The 17,994-nt window shown below is 39.5% G+C and overlaps 1 protein-coding gene across 5 annotated transcripts in view; it reads left to right on the forward strand.

Moving 5' to 3' along the window:
- Positions 1-17,994, forward strand: part of CEMIP2 (cell migration inducing hyaluronidase 2) — a 79,484-nt gene that overhangs the window by 38,735 nt on the left and 22,755 nt on the right. For all 5 annotated transcript variants that reach the window (XM_077906997.1, XM_077906992.1, XM_077907002.1 and 2 more), the window contains 9 exons: positions 1,044-1,253; positions 1,563-1,768; positions 1,918-1,987; positions 5,139-5,267; positions 6,740-6,828; positions 11,460-11,591; positions 12,936-12,971; positions 13,627-13,782; positions 16,823-17,000. In XM_077906997.1, coding sequence (XP_077763123.1) covers positions 1,044-1,253; positions 1,563-1,768; positions 1,918-1,987; positions 5,139-5,267; positions 6,740-6,828; positions 11,460-11,591; positions 12,936-12,971; positions 13,627-13,782; positions 16,823-17,000 — 1,206 coding nt within the window. The remainder of the gene's footprint in view (positions 1-1,043; positions 1,254-1,562; positions 1,769-1,917; positions 1,988-5,138; positions 5,268-6,739; positions 6,829-11,459; positions 11,592-12,935; positions 12,972-13,626; positions 13,783-16,822; positions 17,001-17,994) is intronic.

The following is a 17,994-nucleotide window of genomic DNA, read 5'->3' on the forward strand; positions in this document are numbered from 1 at the left end:
AAACTACTGAGCAGTTACTATATGGGAAGCATTGCACTGTACTAACTGATTGGATTTTTGGCCTGCATTTTGGCTACATGTTTTTTTAAAATCAGTTTTTGTGCACTGAATAGGTTATGGTTGTTAGCAACATTTCTGTTATATTGTTTAATGAAATGTTGGTCAATGTTATTCCTTTGTTTTTAGTAGTATGATTAAAAATCCAGTGTTTAAAAATAGAATGTTTAAATTGTGGATCACAGAGACATTTATAAAAAGAGCTGAAGTAAATAATATGTGCTAATGAAAACATTGAGGGAGGATTTACACATAACTATTTATCAAACTGTGGTGGAGTTCATAGAAATAAAAGAACAAGACAAGACTGGAAATGACCAAAATATTTGAATGAACCAAAAACACTTTACATATATAGTAATCATTTCTATAGCTTTCCTGGTTACATTTCCTTTTATTACTAATTAGAGGCTATTTTTATGGCTCTTTAAAGTATTCACTTAGGTTGAGAAGCATTTGCTGGGGTGCCTCACTGGCTCAGTCAGTAGAACATGCAACTCTTGATCTCAGGGTCGTGAGTGCGAGTCTCATTGGGCATAGAGACTACTTTGGAGAAAAAAGGAAGCATTTGCTAAATTAGTAACTGGACATCCAGGAAAGCAAGGTGCCAAAGAAAAGAAATTTTTATTTTTTTTTTAAGATTTTAATCATTTATTTGGTGGAGGGGGCAGAAGGAGAGGAAGAGGCATATTCCCCATTGATCAGGGAGCCTGACGAGGGGCTCCCATCTCAGGACTCAGAGATCAGGACCTGAGCTGAAGGCAGATGCCTAACCGAGCCACCCAGGTGCCACAGAAAATAAATATTTTAATATATATTCTCCTTTAGACATTTTCTATTAGAACTATATACATACATACATATATATATATATCTATATCTATATATATGTGTGTGTGGGTGTGTGTGTGTGTGTATATATATATTTTTTTCTACTTGAATATTTCAGAGTGTGTTGGTTTGATTTTGGTTATCTTGTCTTATAGATAAGGAAAAACTTCACCTCCGTCCATCTTTCTTATGTGGAATTGAAACACATGGGTCAGCAGGAGCTGGGGCGGTATCCTGTTCATTTTCACCTGTGCGGAGACGTGGATTACAAGGGGGGGTACAGCCCCGCGACGTTCGTGGATGGCCTTTCTATTCATCACAGCTTCTCACGGTGCATCACCGTGCATGGGACAAATGGCCTGCTGGTACGGAGCCTCTCTGTCTGCTAGCGCATATTGTTGAGACCAATTAACTCTCCTTCGCTGTCACCACCTCTCAATGTGGTATAAGTGAGCTACTGTACTGCATCTTTCTCCATCCTTTTACTGAAAATTCTGGTGTTTTTCTCTATTCAGAGATGGTTAAAACCTGATATCCGGCTTTGCCCCTTCAGTTACGATGACAGTGTTTCTGCATGTGTCCCATGCTCCCATGCGTGCTACTTGGACAGTACTTGTCACTTAAACCACTGCCAGTCACATTACCAATGACATCACACACTTGTATTTCTGCAGATTAAAGACACCATTGGATTCGACACGCTGGGTCATTGTTTCTTTTTGGAAGATGGTGTTGAACAGAGAAATATTTTGTTCCACAATTTGGGGCTCCTGACCAAACCCGGCACCCTGCTCCCCACCGATAGGAATAATTCCATGTGTACCACCATGCGAGACAAAGTGTTTGGGAATTACGTCCCTGTGCCCGCCACGGACTGCATGTGAGTGGCCGGCACAGAACAAAGCACATGTGTGATGCTCCAGGCCTTTGACTCTGGGGGGACGGAAGACATTTTGGGGGGAAGGTTTTTTTAGTGGGCAGGATTTTTTCATGACTAATGCTTAAATCACCTTAAAAAATGCCTTGCAGGGCCGTTTCGACTTTCTGGATTGCGCATCCCAACAATCACCTGATTAGTAACGCAGCTGCGGGCTCACAGGTAAGTAATATTAAGTGCTTTCCATTGTTTTGTTTTCCTGTTTATAAGTATTCTGGTTTATATGGACGTGATGTAACGTGTGGCGGTCTAACTCAGGATGGCGGTGGTTTCTGCTACTGCTTATTTCACTGAAAGCAGGATATGGTTGAGATGGTTCTTTTGTTTCTTTTACGTCCTTCATGCCAGTTAGTGTTTATGAGTGAGGTAAGACAGATGCCAAGTGGGGGAAAAGAGGTGGGGTAATGTGTGGGGTTGTCATACTCTCAGAGTGTGTTTTTTTTTTTTTAATATTTTATTTATTTATTCATGATAGACATAGAGAGAAAGAGAGGCAGAGACACAGGCGCAGAGGGAGAAGCAGGCTCCATGCCGGGAGCCTGACGCGGGACTCGATCCCGGGACTCCAGGATCGCGCCCTGCACCAAAGGCAGGTGCCAAACCGCTGAGCCACCCAGGGATCCCCTCAGAGTGTGTTTTTAGCGGATCATGTGCAATCTTTCTGGCTCCTCATATTCAAGTCAGGCATGGCCTGGTACCTAATCATTTCAGTTTTTAATTTTGATAAACAAAGAAAACCTTGGCTTTTCTTTAGGGGAATGGATTGTTCTGTAGAACATTATGACAGCGGTCGTTCTTGTCAAGTGTACATCTTCTTGTTAAATGCAGGGATCATCCACACTTGGGGACTTCATCTCCTTGGTAAAGCAGCTAAACTCAACTATGTGCCTTACATTAACTCGGTGCTTTGAATTATTTCAGAGACATGCACACAAGAATAACTTAAGAGAATAAATGAACTATTTTGGGATGGCAGAAATGTCTCCTGGAGAAGCTTGGGGAGATTTACATGTATAATTGAGTGTGATTCAAAGTTGTTAATTTATCATATAAAAGTGAATCTTGAAGACGTTAAACTATTATGATTATATCAGTGCTGAAAACTATAGTACAGAGATAAGAGCTTTGCAGCAACCCCTAAATATCCATATTTATATATTCTGGCTATTAAAAGTTTTAAAAGAAAAGAGACACCTAGCATTATTTCCCAGGACCAAGTAAAAGATTAGTGGAAGAGAGTATTTCTTCCAGAATACAGGCATCAGTGGGTAATGGTGGAGTTCACACCTGTGATTTTCCTTAAAGACATAAAGCCCAAAATCTTTACTTAACAGGTCAGAGAGGGCAGCCCAGGTGGCTCAGCTGTTTAGCGCCGCCTTCAGCCCAGGGTGTGATCCTGGAGACCCGGGATCGAGTCCCACGTTGGGCTCCCTGCGTGGAGCCTGCTTCCCCTCTGCCTGTGTCTCTGCCTCTCTCTCTCTCCTTGTGTTTCTCATGAATAAATAAATAAAATCTTAAAAAAAAAAATAGGCCAGAGATCTAGACATTTAATCATTTCAGGTTTCTGTCCATTCATTTTTTGGCCAAATGTTTGTTGAGCCTCTATTGGGTTTGTGTTGAGAGTTTCTAATTAGGAGATGACTTTTGGGGCCAAGATGGCTGGGGTTTGATTTGCAGTTTTACCCTGGGATCGTCTTCTGATCTGCATTACATTTCAAATGAGCAGCCAGAGCAGAGGTTCCTTTCAGCTTGTTTCAGAAGTCATGGGTTGAAGATGAAAGCACATTGCGAATAGTTTATGAAAAAAAAAATGTGAGGCGAGGTTGCCAGCAACCCTTCTTGGGGCTCATGTGAGACATGAAGACAGCATGTCTTTCGTTTTCCATCTTATATTCGTTCTTCTTCCTTTTCATTCTGTGAGTTCTTTCTTTTCTTTCTAGAAAAACTGTTCCAGTAGAACTCATGTTTTGGCAAGGGTTTTCCTCCCAAAATAAATCAAACTCTTTCTTCTTGTACGTTTCCACTGCATTTTACAAAGCTCCTTTTACCTGTTTTGACACCACAGTGTTAAACAGGAAACAGCTGCTACCCCCTGTTGCCCCCACCTCCTACCCCCTCCCCAGACTCCATTTCATCCTGGGAGGGTTTGCCCTACCCTCAGCTTATAGGGCTGTGCTGTGGAGCCTCATCTGTCTTCATCTGTGCTGTGTTTTGTGCCCCAAAGAGTAAAGGTGGCAAACACATTTTTTCAAGATAGTTTGTTTTATTAAGACCCATCTCTCAACCTTTATCATGGAAAAATGTTAAATACTGCATTCATTTTGGTGTGTGGATGTATACGCTTTCCACAATTCATCTCTCTATGCCTCAAAAAAACTTTGTGTGTTACAATTAACGTAATACCTAATACATATATTTTAGTTGTCTCTGTATTTCCCATCAGACCATGAATTCTTTGAGAATAGCCTTACTGTCCACCTGGCACAGAGTGGGTACTAAACTAATGTTTGCCGAATATGAATGTATGGCACACTTTTGGACTTATGTTTAAGTTTGAACAACCTATTCACTCAGAGTTCTATCATGTGAAGTTGTTTTTAGAGTTGGGCTGGTTTTTAATTAAGATGTAAAGTAAAACAATTGTGGGGTTTAAGACCACTAATTTTGATTTTTATATCTCATTTTGAGAGTCAGAAAATTTTAAACTGTTGTGCTGTTCCTGTTAAGGTTAGTAATACTGAAATTGAACAGACAGGATCCAGACTGAGACAGCATCCTGATTCATGCGTGTGGTGGTTTTTTCTCTTTGGCAAAAATTTGCCTTGGGACAGGAAGGGCATTGGAGTTGTTTGAAAGAAGTCAGTGAGCTCTGCGTGTTGGTGGATAGTTGTTTAATGAGTATGACTCATCTATTGATCAGGTTTGGAGGTAAACAGAAAAACACTCATATTGCTAAAAGGCCGTGCTGTCCGGGTCACATGGAAGGCAGGCATGCTTGTTTGGTTCTAATTCTGCATAACTTTTGTAGATGATGATGGGAGAGTTATATTTTGAAAATGAGTTTTGGTGTCAGCCAATTACTTCTATCCAATACCATAAGCAGAGTTAAGTTTGTTTTTTTAAAAGCCTGATTATAATGGCTTTGAGGGTGCTAGGTGAGTGCACAGCTTTTATAGTCCACTCTGAACCCGAAACAATGAAAAATTAGTGTTAAAAAGATTTCACTTTGCTTATGAAGCATGTTTATTGAGCATGTTTCATAGAGTGGCATTATAAAGAAAGGCTGTTAATGATCTTGCTCTTTTAATGACAGGATGCTGGAATATGGTATTTATTCCACAAGGAACCTACGGGGGAATCCAGTGGATTGCAGCTCTTAGCAAAACCAGAACTCACTCCATTGGGTATATTTTATAACAACAGGGTCCATTCAAGTTTTAAGGTAGGTTCCTAGGTTTTAACAAAATCAGTTCATATGATTTCCAGGGTGAAGGATGGAATGCTGAGAAACACAAGTGAGAAATGTCGGTTTTAGGTAACATTTACCACCAGAAAAAGGAATTTGTAATTAAAAAAGACCCGTAACCCTTCCACATTCAGCATTATGTACGTATCACCTTTATACACCACAGGCATAACTACCAACACACGTATATAATCTGAATAATTGTAGTGAGGGATTTGATCCCTGTGTTCCTTCCTTCCTCTCACCTTCTTTCCAGTCACTAATATTATGTTTTAGTAATCTATACATTAAATAATATGTTTCTCTGGGTTAAGAAGCATCCTTTCTTAGTTCATAGTGCTGATAGAGTGTCCTCGTGGGCATTTAATACTAATTATGTAGCAAAATATTATTATTTTTTTTTTTTTTAAATTTTTTTTTTTTAAAATTTTTTTTTTATTTATGATAGTCAGAGAGAGAGAGAGAGGCAGAGACATAGGCAGAGGGAGAAGCAGGCTCCATGCACCGGGAGCCCGATGTGGGATTCGATCCCGGGTCTCCAGGATCGCGCCCTGGGCCAAAGGCAGGCGCCAAACTGCTGCGCCACCCAGGGATCCCGCAAAATATTATTTATGATATTTGACCTAACTTAAAATGATGCAGATCAAGTAAACCAAAGGCCACTTAGGAACTCCAGCTTCCATATTTAGCATTCATCCCCACACTCAAGGGGTAAATATATTTGCCTCATTTTGTGCTCAGAAGGCACTTTGATATTTTCATTATATGATACAATGCCCAGATTCTTTACTTTGATGTGAACCACATCAAAGTTCAATTAATCCTTTCCGTTTATGATACTGAGAGGATCCTTTAAAAACATAAGTGTGTTATAATTTGAAAAGCTTAGGATCACTTGAAGACGTGAGAGAATAAAAATCCTTAGTCAGAATTATGATTTTTGTGAGCCGAGTAGTTGATTAAGGCTAACAATTATTGAGAGATTAGCACTTCAAAGTAGAAATCCTCAAAATTTTCTAATTATAGTGGTATAAAAAACATTTCATTCTAATTACTTTTTAATGCAGTGTACCATGAGGACACGTATTAATCTATTCTATTAATTATAAGAATATTAGATCTAAATAATGAGTGGATGATTAGGTTTTTATCTTGTTTAATTTGGGACTGACTCTCCAGAATGATACTTTATAGCCAAGGGAAACAGAGCCCTTGGAATCTTCTGAGAATAACCTGTCATCTTTGGATCAGCCATAAATACAGCAACCTGACCCTTCTGCTTTGGTTGCTCGTGCTACCCAAATCTGTATCTAGTAGAGGTCAGTCACGTCTCTCTGACTGCCAGTTGAGTACCATTTGGATGTGTGTGTGTGTGTGTGTGTGTGTGTGTGTGTGTGTGTAGATCTAACTTAGGATTCATACTCATTTCAGTCCATTATATCTTCCAGGCTGGCTTATTTATTGACAAGGGTGTCAAAACGACCAACGCTAGTGCTGCAGACCCAAGGGAATACCTCTGTTTGGATAACAGTGCAAGGTAGAGCTCATCCTTTTACCTCACTCTATGGCCATATCTTGCTAAAGCAAAACTTCCTGAGTTAAGCCGTTGTGCTCTCTTTGACAGTAACACATTTAAACTGAAGTTTTCAAAGTTTGCTGGAAGCTCTTGGAAAAACATTTTTTTTTCTGCTGTTCTTTAATCCTATGTCTGGTTGGTTGGTTTGTTATAAAATCTTACTGAGATGCCAAGGTCCATGCTTTCTCCATTCCTACCCCCCGCCTCCGAGTTGTCAGTTGATGTTAGATGTGCAGAAAGAGAAAGAAAAAGGAGAGGTATTGAAAACAGGGTCTACATTTGGCCCAAAGTAGAACATGGTTCATTGAAAAATGAGCTAATCATAAAACAAAACAAAACAAAACAAAACAAAAAAACCGAACTAAGATGTTTTCGTGTAATTCCTTAAAACCAAGTCATGTAGAATTTATTGTCAGTGGTCAGAATGGAACATTGCATTGAATGTATTTCACAGGAAAAATCTTGAACTTGATGAACAAGCTACTTTGGTTCAGTTGTTTATAGTCCCAGAGTCCCATCATTGCTGGGCTCTATTATAACCACAAGATGTGGTTCGAACAGGGGGAACATTTCAACAACGTTCTCTTACGTGCTAAATAAGAGCCAAAATAAATAACATGTCTCCAATGGAAATAAAAGTTTCTGGAAAAGATAGCAACTTCAAGTCCTGTTCAGCAGAAACTGCATTTGTATTATTTTCTGATACTGCAAGTTGACTGACCAACTTCTGGTTTTACACAAGGGTGCTAAATTTAAGAGGCTTTGTTGATAGGCATTTAAGAAAAGACGCCAGGCCCTGTTGTTCACAAGGGAATAAGATAAGAGCCACACTGTAGGCTGGTAAGTCCACTTAAGTGCCAGGCAGGATGCTTGCAACACAGTAATAAGGCATGAGGTCAGGAGAAAACTGGGCAAAGTACAGTGAGTAAAATTGCTCACCAGGATTCCTAAAGGTCAAGTTGAGCCTGAAATATTTAAAGCAACAATCAGATGGCATTTGAGAAGCCAAGGAACTAGGGACATTATTTAAATAAAACAGAAGTTACTAGATACCGAATAGCTGAGTAAGATATGAAATGGGTAAACAGGAGATAAACTTTTAAAAAAAGATTTTATTTATTTATTCATGAAAGATACAGAGAAAGGCAGAGACATAGGCAGAGGGAGAAGCAGGCTCCCTGTGGAGAGTCTGATGTGCGACTCGATCCCAGGACCCCAGGATCACGACCTGAGATGAAGGCAGATGCTCAACCACTGAGCCATCCAGGTGTCCCAATAGGGGATAAACTTAAAAAGAAAAAGGAGCATAGAGATAACAACCAACCAGGAACCAAGAAGAGCATATGAACTGGCAAACAAAGAAAGCTTTGCTGCAAGCACACAGTTGCCTTTAAGAGGTTATTTTAACTGGTAGAATTAATAGTGTGTACTTGGCCTAGTATTAACAGAAAGATTCTCAAATACAACACAGTTGACTCTCTTCCTTGCCTTAAAAAATTCTGTAGGTGTGTATGAGTGGATGGATAAGAATATATATTTCAGAGTTCATTAGAATTCTGAATTAATTCAGAATTAATTAGACTTGACAATAAAACAGTTTATCCATAATGGCCTGAGAAGTTCTTTACTGGGTATGTGTATATATTATGATAATGGTAATTTTTTTCTCTGCTCTTATTCCTCTTGCCATTTTATAAATGTATACATATTGGGAATTAGAGTCCATTTGGAAGTTGTTATTGAAAAGAACTGATTATAGGAGATGAGTAACAAGACATTTGGCAGCTGGTGTATACATTTAATTTTGTATAAACTAATGTGTAGACTTTGCCCACATGCATTCATGCAGTCCAGACATGAGTAAAAATGATAAAACTCTAACACAATGAGTAATAAGCCAGCCCATGAGTTAAACATCAGGCTCATGGGATTCAGAGATCTTTAGTCTGTTCAACAAAGGGGAAGTTGACTCAACTGTTAATCAGATGAGCCTTTCCTTGTGCCTTCAAGATGTGAAACTAAAGGCATCCAAAGATGGGAAATTATTACCCAAGGAAACTCTTGGTTTGAGATTGGGACATTTCATCCAAAGGAATGAAAGAACATGAAAACCAACTAGTGTTTAAAGCCAAGGACAATTAAGGGAGATTGAAAAGTTTGCTTAAAGCTGCTTATAGATAAGCATGATGAAAAATTGGGAAAGTTATCTATCATCTATATATCAAGTGGGTTGAAAATAAAGCTATCATCTATACATCAAGAGGTTGAAAATAAAGAGTATCCAAGCAAGTGGTCAACAGTTGATTTATATGGAGAGGAATTTCAGAGAAGACAAGATGGCTGCAGCAGAAAATCATTGTTGCTTTATGATACCTTTTTTGGCTTTCTTTAAGAACATTGTATAGTTTTCTTTCCACAACTTTCCACTGGCATGCTATTATGTAATGACTACAAACCTGTTTGGCAGCAACCACGATGCTGGAAAGTGGGTGGTGGCCCAGAGTTAGACTTTTCACCCCTTAGGTCAGAGCTATTTAGTGTAAGCGGTTATATATACAGTCTAAGGGTGGATGTAGTCCTTGCCAGACTAGTCTTCTGTGGTCTATTGTCTACAATCCTTTCACCAAGTAGCAGCTAATTACCAGTTTTAAAAAAAAGTGAAATCTAGTATAACTTCCTTGACTCCCAGTTTCTAAAGACTTTCTACCACATCTATTTATCCATCCATCTGTCCATCCATCCATCCATCCATCCATCCATCCATCCATCCATTGATCTATTCACCTACTTTATTGAGGTATGGTTACCATGTAATTGTGCAGATTTAATGTATACAACTGGAGGAGTTTGGGGATAGGTATACACCCATAAAGCCATCACCATCATCAGGGTCATAGACAGAGCCGTCACCTCCCAGAGTTTTCTCCTGCCTCCTTTATTGTTATCATTAAAAATTTTTAAGAATATTTCTTAATGTTTCTGTGATAAGAGCATTTACCCTAAGACTTACTCTCTTAGCAAATTTTAAGTGTACAACAGAGTGGTACTAACTGTAGGCACTATGCTGTATGGCAGATCTCTAGATTAATGGCTGTGAGCATCTGGGGGGGGAGCAGGATATAGGCAGGTGATGGCCAAAAGGTACAAAGTTTTACTTATGCAAGATAAATCCTAAATTTTGTTTTTTAGAGAGCATGTGTGCATGTGCAAGGTTGGGAGGGGCAGAGGGAGAGGGAGAAAGAGAATTTTTTTTTTAATTTTAAAGATTTTATTTATTTATTCATGAGAGAGAGAGAGAGAGAGGCAGAGACACAGGCAGAGGGAGAAGCAGGCTCCATGCACCGGGAGCCCGATGTGGGATTCGATCCCGAGTCTTCAGGATCGCGCCCTGGGCCAAAGGCAGGCGCTAAACTGCTGCACCACCCAGGGATCCCCGAGAAAGAGAATCTTAAGCAGGCTCCATGTTCTGTGTGAGCCCCACATGGGGGTTAATCTCATGATCCTGAGATATGACCTGAGCCAAAATCAAGAGTCAAATGCTTAACTGACTGAGACACCCAGGCGTTCTTCTGCTTTTCCCGCGGCATTTAGAATGAAGAGCCACATATTTGCCTGGCACATGCTCAGCTCTCTAGCCTCTGTTCCATGCTTTTTACTCTCCAGCCAACTTGTTCGTCCTTTGAATGAGCCAGGGTCACCCACGCCTAGGGACCTTTGCACTTACTGTTCTCTGTGCATGGCTTTATCTCCCATCACAGCACCTACTGTGTGCCAGCAATGAAGTAGTGGCATTTGAGCAAATGGTATTTGCTGACCGCATATTTGAAAAATCTCAAACTGCTGAATTGGTTTTTAAAAAGCTATCTAGCTGTTTCTCTCCCCACCCGCGCCCAAGCTTTGTGAGATTAAGATAGGAATGATCCTTTTTAAAAAAAAATAGGTGGCCTTATGGAATTAATTATTCGATTTGTTATATGGGACAATTTTTGACACCAATTCTTTAATCTTTTCATTAAGATCCTTGTAAGTATTCTAGAAGGACAAGAATAAAAGAGGTAGAATTCAATCTTTGTGGTTAGTAAGTTAATTAAATACAATATGTCTTAAATTTAGGCATTTTTAAGATCTTGAACTAGTTTAATCTCTGTATCTAAAACATTTCACCAGCACACAATTCAAATAATCTAGTTCACATATATAGATGTTGAAATATCTGATGAATTTATTCAGTATGTTTATGTTAGTGTCACGTAGCTTAAGAATTTGTGAAAACACGCCAGATTTCCTGGTCTGAGGGTTTTTTTTGTTTGTTTGTTTTGAAATGGTTTTAGTGCTTAGAATGTTTTGCAGTGTCCTGTTCTATAGTATAACTTGATTTAAAAAAATAAGTTATGAAAGCAGTTCTCTGGAAACTTATATAAATAAATGTAAGTTTTTTTTAATATCTGAAATATAAATAATGAATTTGTAAATTGTGTCTTAAGATTTTGTTTGTTTTGGTCAAATATAAATCCTGCCTTTTGACACATAAGCTTATAATTGTAAATAGTGCTTTTTTAAAAAGTTCATTTTTGTTTTTTTTTAACCCCAAGATTTAGGCCTCATCAGGATGCAGACCCTGAAAAACCACGTGTTGCTGCTTTAATTGACAGGCTCATTTCTTTTAAAAATAATGACAACGGAGCTTGGGTCAGAGGCGGAGACATTGTTGTTCAGAATTCCGCGTAGGTATTCTCTGCAAAGTCATTGTCTGATGACACCGATGTATGCTTTTATTTATTTATTTTTTGATGTATTTATGTTTTAAGGCAATTTAAAAAACCCCCAGCATATAAAAGCACGGTGGTACTTTCTGAAATGATATTATTATATTTTTAAATTTATTTATTTTTAGTAATCTCTCCACTCAACGTGGGGCTCGAACTCACAACCCTGAGATCAGGAGTTGCATGTTTTTCTGCCTGAACCAGTCAGGTACCTCTGGAATCGTTATTATTACTAATAGGGTGAGCTCTGAGGAAGTATGCTTGTGTTCACAGACTGCAAATGTTTGGAATTGTCTCATTCTGCTGCTTTTATTGGAACTGAACTTGTCTGGCGACCCAAGAGTTTTCTGATGAGATTGAACAGAAACTGGGGATTTAACTTTATAGAACAAACATGGTCTATGTCAGAGAGCTAAATAAAGATTTTGAAACTACCTGGAATTTTTTTTCTTTCCTTTTTGGAAACTCTGAAGTTTTTCTGATGCTCTTCCACTGCCATTCAAAACAAAAGTTGTGAATTCCACCTTAATAAGGTTGTTGACTTACATTTTCACATGATCTGAGGCAGTGAGCATCCCACTTTTTTCTCTTTTCCCACTTACATAATTTTAGGAGAAATTTTGATGTATATTGAGTTAAAATTTGGTGTCCAAGAGCCTAGAAAAACATGTGTTTTTCTGGCTGGCACTGATGTTAGCTCCTTGGCATTTTTACTGTCCCCTCTGACTTTCATCATGCAAAAATTAGTTTTGTATTACAGCTGTAGAAGTAGCTTGGGTATTCACGTTGAACATTTTGAAGAGGGTACCATGATCTAATTGTTTTTCTCAGAAATAATTAGAAAAGTAATAGTTATAGCTTACACTTATATGCTACGTACTCTGTGCCGGGAACTGTCCTAAAGGGGTGGAATTAATTATTATGTTTAATGCCCTTGAGTATCTGATGAGGAAGGTTATGTTATTGCTTCAACTTCTAGGTGAGCAAACTGAGGGAGAGTCAGGTTGAGTAGCTTGCCCAAGGTCATTCTGGGTCATGTGGCCGTTGATCATCAAAGCCTAGATTTGAACCAGGTGCCTTCACTGTGAAGGCTGTGCTTTTAGCTATTGGGAAACGAAACACATTCTGTGGTCTTGGAGAGTAAACATCGGAACCTCCTGGGTTTCCTAAAAACTGAATACTGAGAGAAATTATCTCTTGTTATATGAGGTGGTAAATTTTATTTTTATTTTTATTTTATTTTATTCTTTTTTTTGAGGTGGTAAATTAAACAACGTTCTTTTATTCTCTTTTCTCTTATAGATTTGCAGATAATGGAATAGGACTGACCTTTGCCAGGTTTGTAATTACTTTAAAAATACTTACCTGATTATTTTAAAGATGTAAGGTAAAATAGCCTGGGTTTCTTTTGTTTTTGTTTTTGTTTTTTTAATCACACATAGGAATGTTATATCATTATATTAGCATAATACCAAAGTCAGGGGTTAATATTAGCTGGAACTCCAAAGAAAGGTAGCACTGTCAGATTTTTTGCTTAAAAGATAACACTCGAGAAGAACGGAATAAAGGTTGGGAACATATTAAATAATTTCTTTCTTAGAAGCTGGTCTGATGTTGCAGTGATCTTTAAGACCTTTTATGCCCCATATTTGTCTCCGGACAACAGTTATTTGGGCCACTGTCTTAGACATACTTGTCTTCGAACTGTTAGACTCAGGGCAAGTTCATTCACCCATGTGCATTGCTGTTGCTGGAGACGAAAATAATCAATTGTTGATGCTAGACGCATTTTCGTCTGTTTAACCTGCAAACCATGTATTATTAATTTATATGTACGTTCACAGTTTAGAAGGACTTATTGATGATAATATGTATTAGAGAAAGCTCCTGGCTGCTTGGAAAACTTTTAGCTTTTAAGCTATAGCTTGCCTTTATCTGAGGATGAATTTAAATCTCATGGAGAGGAGTGTAATGGTTATACTCACTTTTACAGCGATGGAAGCTTCCCAAGTGATGAAGGCTCCAGCCAGGAGGTATCCGAATCTCTCTTTGTTGGGGAGAGCAGGAATTATGGCTTTCAGGGTGGTCAGAACAAGTACGTAGGCACTGGAGGAATAGACCAGAAGCCCCGGACCTTACCTAGGAACAGGTAAGCAGTGGTTTAGCAGTGGACAGTTAGTTTGAACGATAAATGAAAACCTAACCCTTGTGGAAGTTTCTGTAGTAATGTTGGATGGATTGGTTCCCACTGTGACACTTTTCCCACCTTATCTAATTGCCACTATTATTATTTTTGGTATTATTACTATTGCAGTTGTGTATATTATCTTCTGGAACTCTGGAGCATTAGCTACCAGACGCTCTATAGGTTTCATTATCAATTGTATCCCATAGGAAGCTGTCTCTTTTCATTCCTTACACGAGGTCTTCTAGTAGCTGCCGATTTTTTTTTTGGTTTTCTTCTTTTTGAGCCACAGGAAATTGGCCAAACTATGAAGTATGACATTAGGTCATTTTGGCCTCTATTTGTTTTTTTTTTTTTTTTTTTTATTTTAAAGATTTTTATTTATTTATTCATGATAGTCACACAGAGAGAGACAGAGAGGCAGAGACACAGGCAGAGGGAGAAGCAGGCTCCATGCACCGGGAGCCCGATGTGGGATTCGATCCCGGGTCTCCAGGATCACGCCCCGGGCCAAAGGCAGGCGCCAAACCGCTGCGCCACCCAGGGATCCCTTTGGCCTCTATTTGTGAAGATAGGTTTGCAGAAATAGCCCCTGGAAAAAGGAAATAACCTATTGAAAAGACTCCTAGAAAATAAGAGTTGGTAAATGCCAAAGCTGACTCAAACCCTAACCACGGCCATCTAATTACCAGTGTTTCTGTTGTACGGAGTAGACTCTTGGCATGTTTTCTGTCAAAATAATCACTGTCATTAAAAGAGTACTTCCCACCAGAAAGATTCTTCAGAGCTTTTAGGGAACTATTAACTAATTAATCCATACCTTAGTTCTGAGACCAAGTTTGGAGTTGTCCTCATTTTACTTGTAGAAACACAGATAGAGAAAAACTCATATTTTAAAGGTCTCATGTTAGAGCTACTGCCAGAATGCACCAAACACCCACTCCCTTAGAGTTGTACTCTGTATGTGGCCACGGGGCTAGGACAGGTCAGGGGCGTGGGCCAAAGAGGCTGCTATTTGAGGGACAGAGCAGTGCTCGGTGGCAGAAGGGCTTTACTAGCTTCTGGCAGAGAGTGAGCGTGGTGTTGGGAAATCTTGAACGCTATTATAAGCTACGCTTTGTGTAGCCATCCTACTAGTCAGACTGTGGAAGCCACTGGGAAAGAAACTTTATGGATTTTTAATAGCTAACATTTATTAGATGCTGATGATGTGTCAGGCCCTGTTCTGAATACTTTATTCTCTGCTTAATCCTTGCAAAGTCCAGTGAGGTGGGTACTGTCATTATCCTGCTTTCTAAATGAGGAGTTTACTAAAAAGAGCTGAGGTGGGATTCAAACCCTGTTAGTTTGCCCTCAGCACTGTGCCTGTCACAGTGAAGCTGCAGTTGTCTCGGCTAATGTGTCATGAAAACTGTGTTGGTTGGCATGTGGCAGCAGTATCATGGTGGCCAGCTCCATTCTTTTTACTTTACATTGGCCTCCAGTTTTTTTTTTTTCTTCTTTTTCTTTTCTCTCTCTCTCTCTCTTTTTTTTTTTTTTTACTGAAGCATAAGTGATTTACAATATTATGTTTCAGGTGTACAAAATTCTGATTTGACAAATGTATACATACATTATGTGGCCTCCAATTTTTTTTTAAGATTTATTTATTTATTTATTTATTTATTTATTTATTTATTCATTCATTCATGAGAGAGAGAGAGAGAGAGAGAGGCAGAGACACAGGCAGAGGGAGAAGCAGGCCCCACGCAGGGAGCCCAATGTGGGACTCGATCCTGGGTCTCCAGGATCACGCCCTGGGCTGAAGGCGGCACTAAACCCCCTGAGCCACTTGGGCTGCCCTGGCCTCCAGTTTTATTTCAAAATGCTTGTTGCTTCTTTGCAAAGGAAGGTTTCCCAAACAAAGATTCCTCACTGGACAATGGATCCAGCTTTTATTTTACTGTGTCTTGACTACTTTTTCTGTGAGACAGAACCATTTTGGGATTTATCCTTAGATATACTTCAAGATGCAAGTGCCTGGGTAGCTCAGTCTGTTACGTGTCTGCCTTCCGCTCAGTTCATGATCCTGGGGTCCTGAGATCAAGTCCCACATCGGGCTCCCTGCTCACCTGGGAGCCTGCTTCTCCCTCTGCCTGTCTCTCCCTGCTTGTCTTCGCTTTCTGTCAAATGAATAAATAAAATCTTTACAAAATAAAAAAAGAAATACATCAAGATGCATAGATTTTTTTAACCAAGCTATTTCATTATCTTGCTAGCATGTATGCTTTTACTATAAAACACTGCCGAGTTATAAACTAAAGTTGCTATAGAAATCCTCTGCAGTGCCATTAAAGAATTTAACGGGGTAGAAACCTAAGAGATCCAGAATATTATGGGGTTTTTACCTTAATTATGATTAATGATATATGATTAGTAGGTTAAGGGGTTTGTGTTTGAACAGAAAGGAGCAAAGTGAATAAACTAAATTTCTCAATCCAGCCAGCCCCTTTAACATAGTAAGCCTTGAGGATTTACACTTTTATACTTTTAAGTATATCATTTCATCTTATTACTATCATTTAGTGGCTTGAAGGAGATCCTCTCTGTGAAAGTACAGATTTATCTTTTGTTCTCCTGCCTGCCAAAGATTTTGGAAACAAAACTAAAGTATATGAGTTCCCAAATGAAAGGTCATAACTGGGTTGATTCAAGGAAGCAAAGTCACCTCTTCAGAGAGGCCTCCATTCTGTCCAAAGCAGCACGTCTCTCACACCTGGTCTGTTGTAGTACCGTGTCTCACTGCCTGCACACCTGCTCTCTGAAATTATCTTGTTTTTCTGTTTGCCTTTCCCACTGCGGTGTAAGTTTCATTTGATCAGGGATCTTCTCTTGGTACCACTGGATCCTAGAATTGTGCTTAGTGTGGCCGAGATAGTTAATAGTGTTTATAAAACAAATCTGTAAGAGAATGCCAGTACAGGGATGGCCCATGTGCATTAAACAAAATCTTGTATTTCAACAGGACGTTCCCAATCAGAGGCTTTCAGATTTATGATGGGCCCATTCATCTAACCAGGTGTACTTTCAAAAAATATGTGCCAACTCCAGATAGGTACACCAGTGCTATTGGCTTCCTTATGAAGAATCCGTGGCAGATAACTCCCAGGAATAACATCTCTCTCGTGAAGTTTGGTCCACATGTAAGTATGTCCTTAACGGTACCCACATGGTGACCATGGCGGGAGGAGGAGGGATAGCATATTCCCAAAGACAAGAACACAAAGTATTCGTACTGAGTCTTGACAACTAGGAGGAGAAGTATGTGCAAGAGAGACTTGTAATTCCATGCACATTGTCCTATTGGGTTCAAGGTGAGAACAGTAGTCTCATGTGACCTGAGGTATTTTTGACATTCAAGTGATAGCTCAAAAGGGACAATGACTTGGAGTGATGACAGGGGCATGGGGATGGTAGTGTTTCAGAGGAACAGCAGAACATAGAATTTGGAGAAGTTCATTGTAATAATATGAAGAGATTTGAGTTCTGCTTGGTAGTTTACTTGTCCAGGGCTTATTCTTCTGGGGAACCAGAGGATAAAAGGATGGGAAAGAAGAGGAATATTGGGGTGGTGTAAGACAGATGCAGATAAAAACTGTTGGAAGGTTTTTATAAAGACTGCAGAGAAGACTGAGAAGTAATTGTTTACAGTATAGTGGGCCACAGAAATCGTTGGCTTAGTGGTTTCATCAGTGCCCTCTGTTCTCTGAGCACACAGGACAGTCTGATTCATACCCCACCTCCACCATCTTACCTATTCCAAGATGATGGTGGGATGGGGAGTTTGAGTCTCAGGCCGTCTCTCTCGCCACTCCCACACACAGGTGGCTACAACTGGAAAATGACCTATACTTCTCTCATTGATGTCCACAGGCAGACTCTGCAGTTGCCTGGTTTAAAATAGAACATGGGTTAGTTTACCAAGGTCTGTATCTGGTTTTCCAGAATGGCTAAGGCATGAAACAGAAGCATAGGTGCAATTCGGGATGCCAACCACGTTGGCTGGTTCTCTTTTAGGTCCTGTGACTCCAGGGGAAGAGGGAGGGCTACACTAGCAGATAGCTCCCACAAAAATTAACAGGGTGGTCCTTGGATCAGCTTTCCAGTGTGGAGGTTGGGTCTTCACTTACTGCCCAC

The sequence above is a fragment of the Canis aureus genome, chromosome 1, assembly GCF_053574225.1.
Source record: "Canis aureus isolate CA01 chromosome 1, VMU_Caureus_v.1.0, whole genome shotgun sequence".
Classification (NCBI taxonomy): domain Eukaryota; kingdom Metazoa; phylum Chordata; class Mammalia; order Carnivora; family Canidae; genus Canis; species Canis aureus.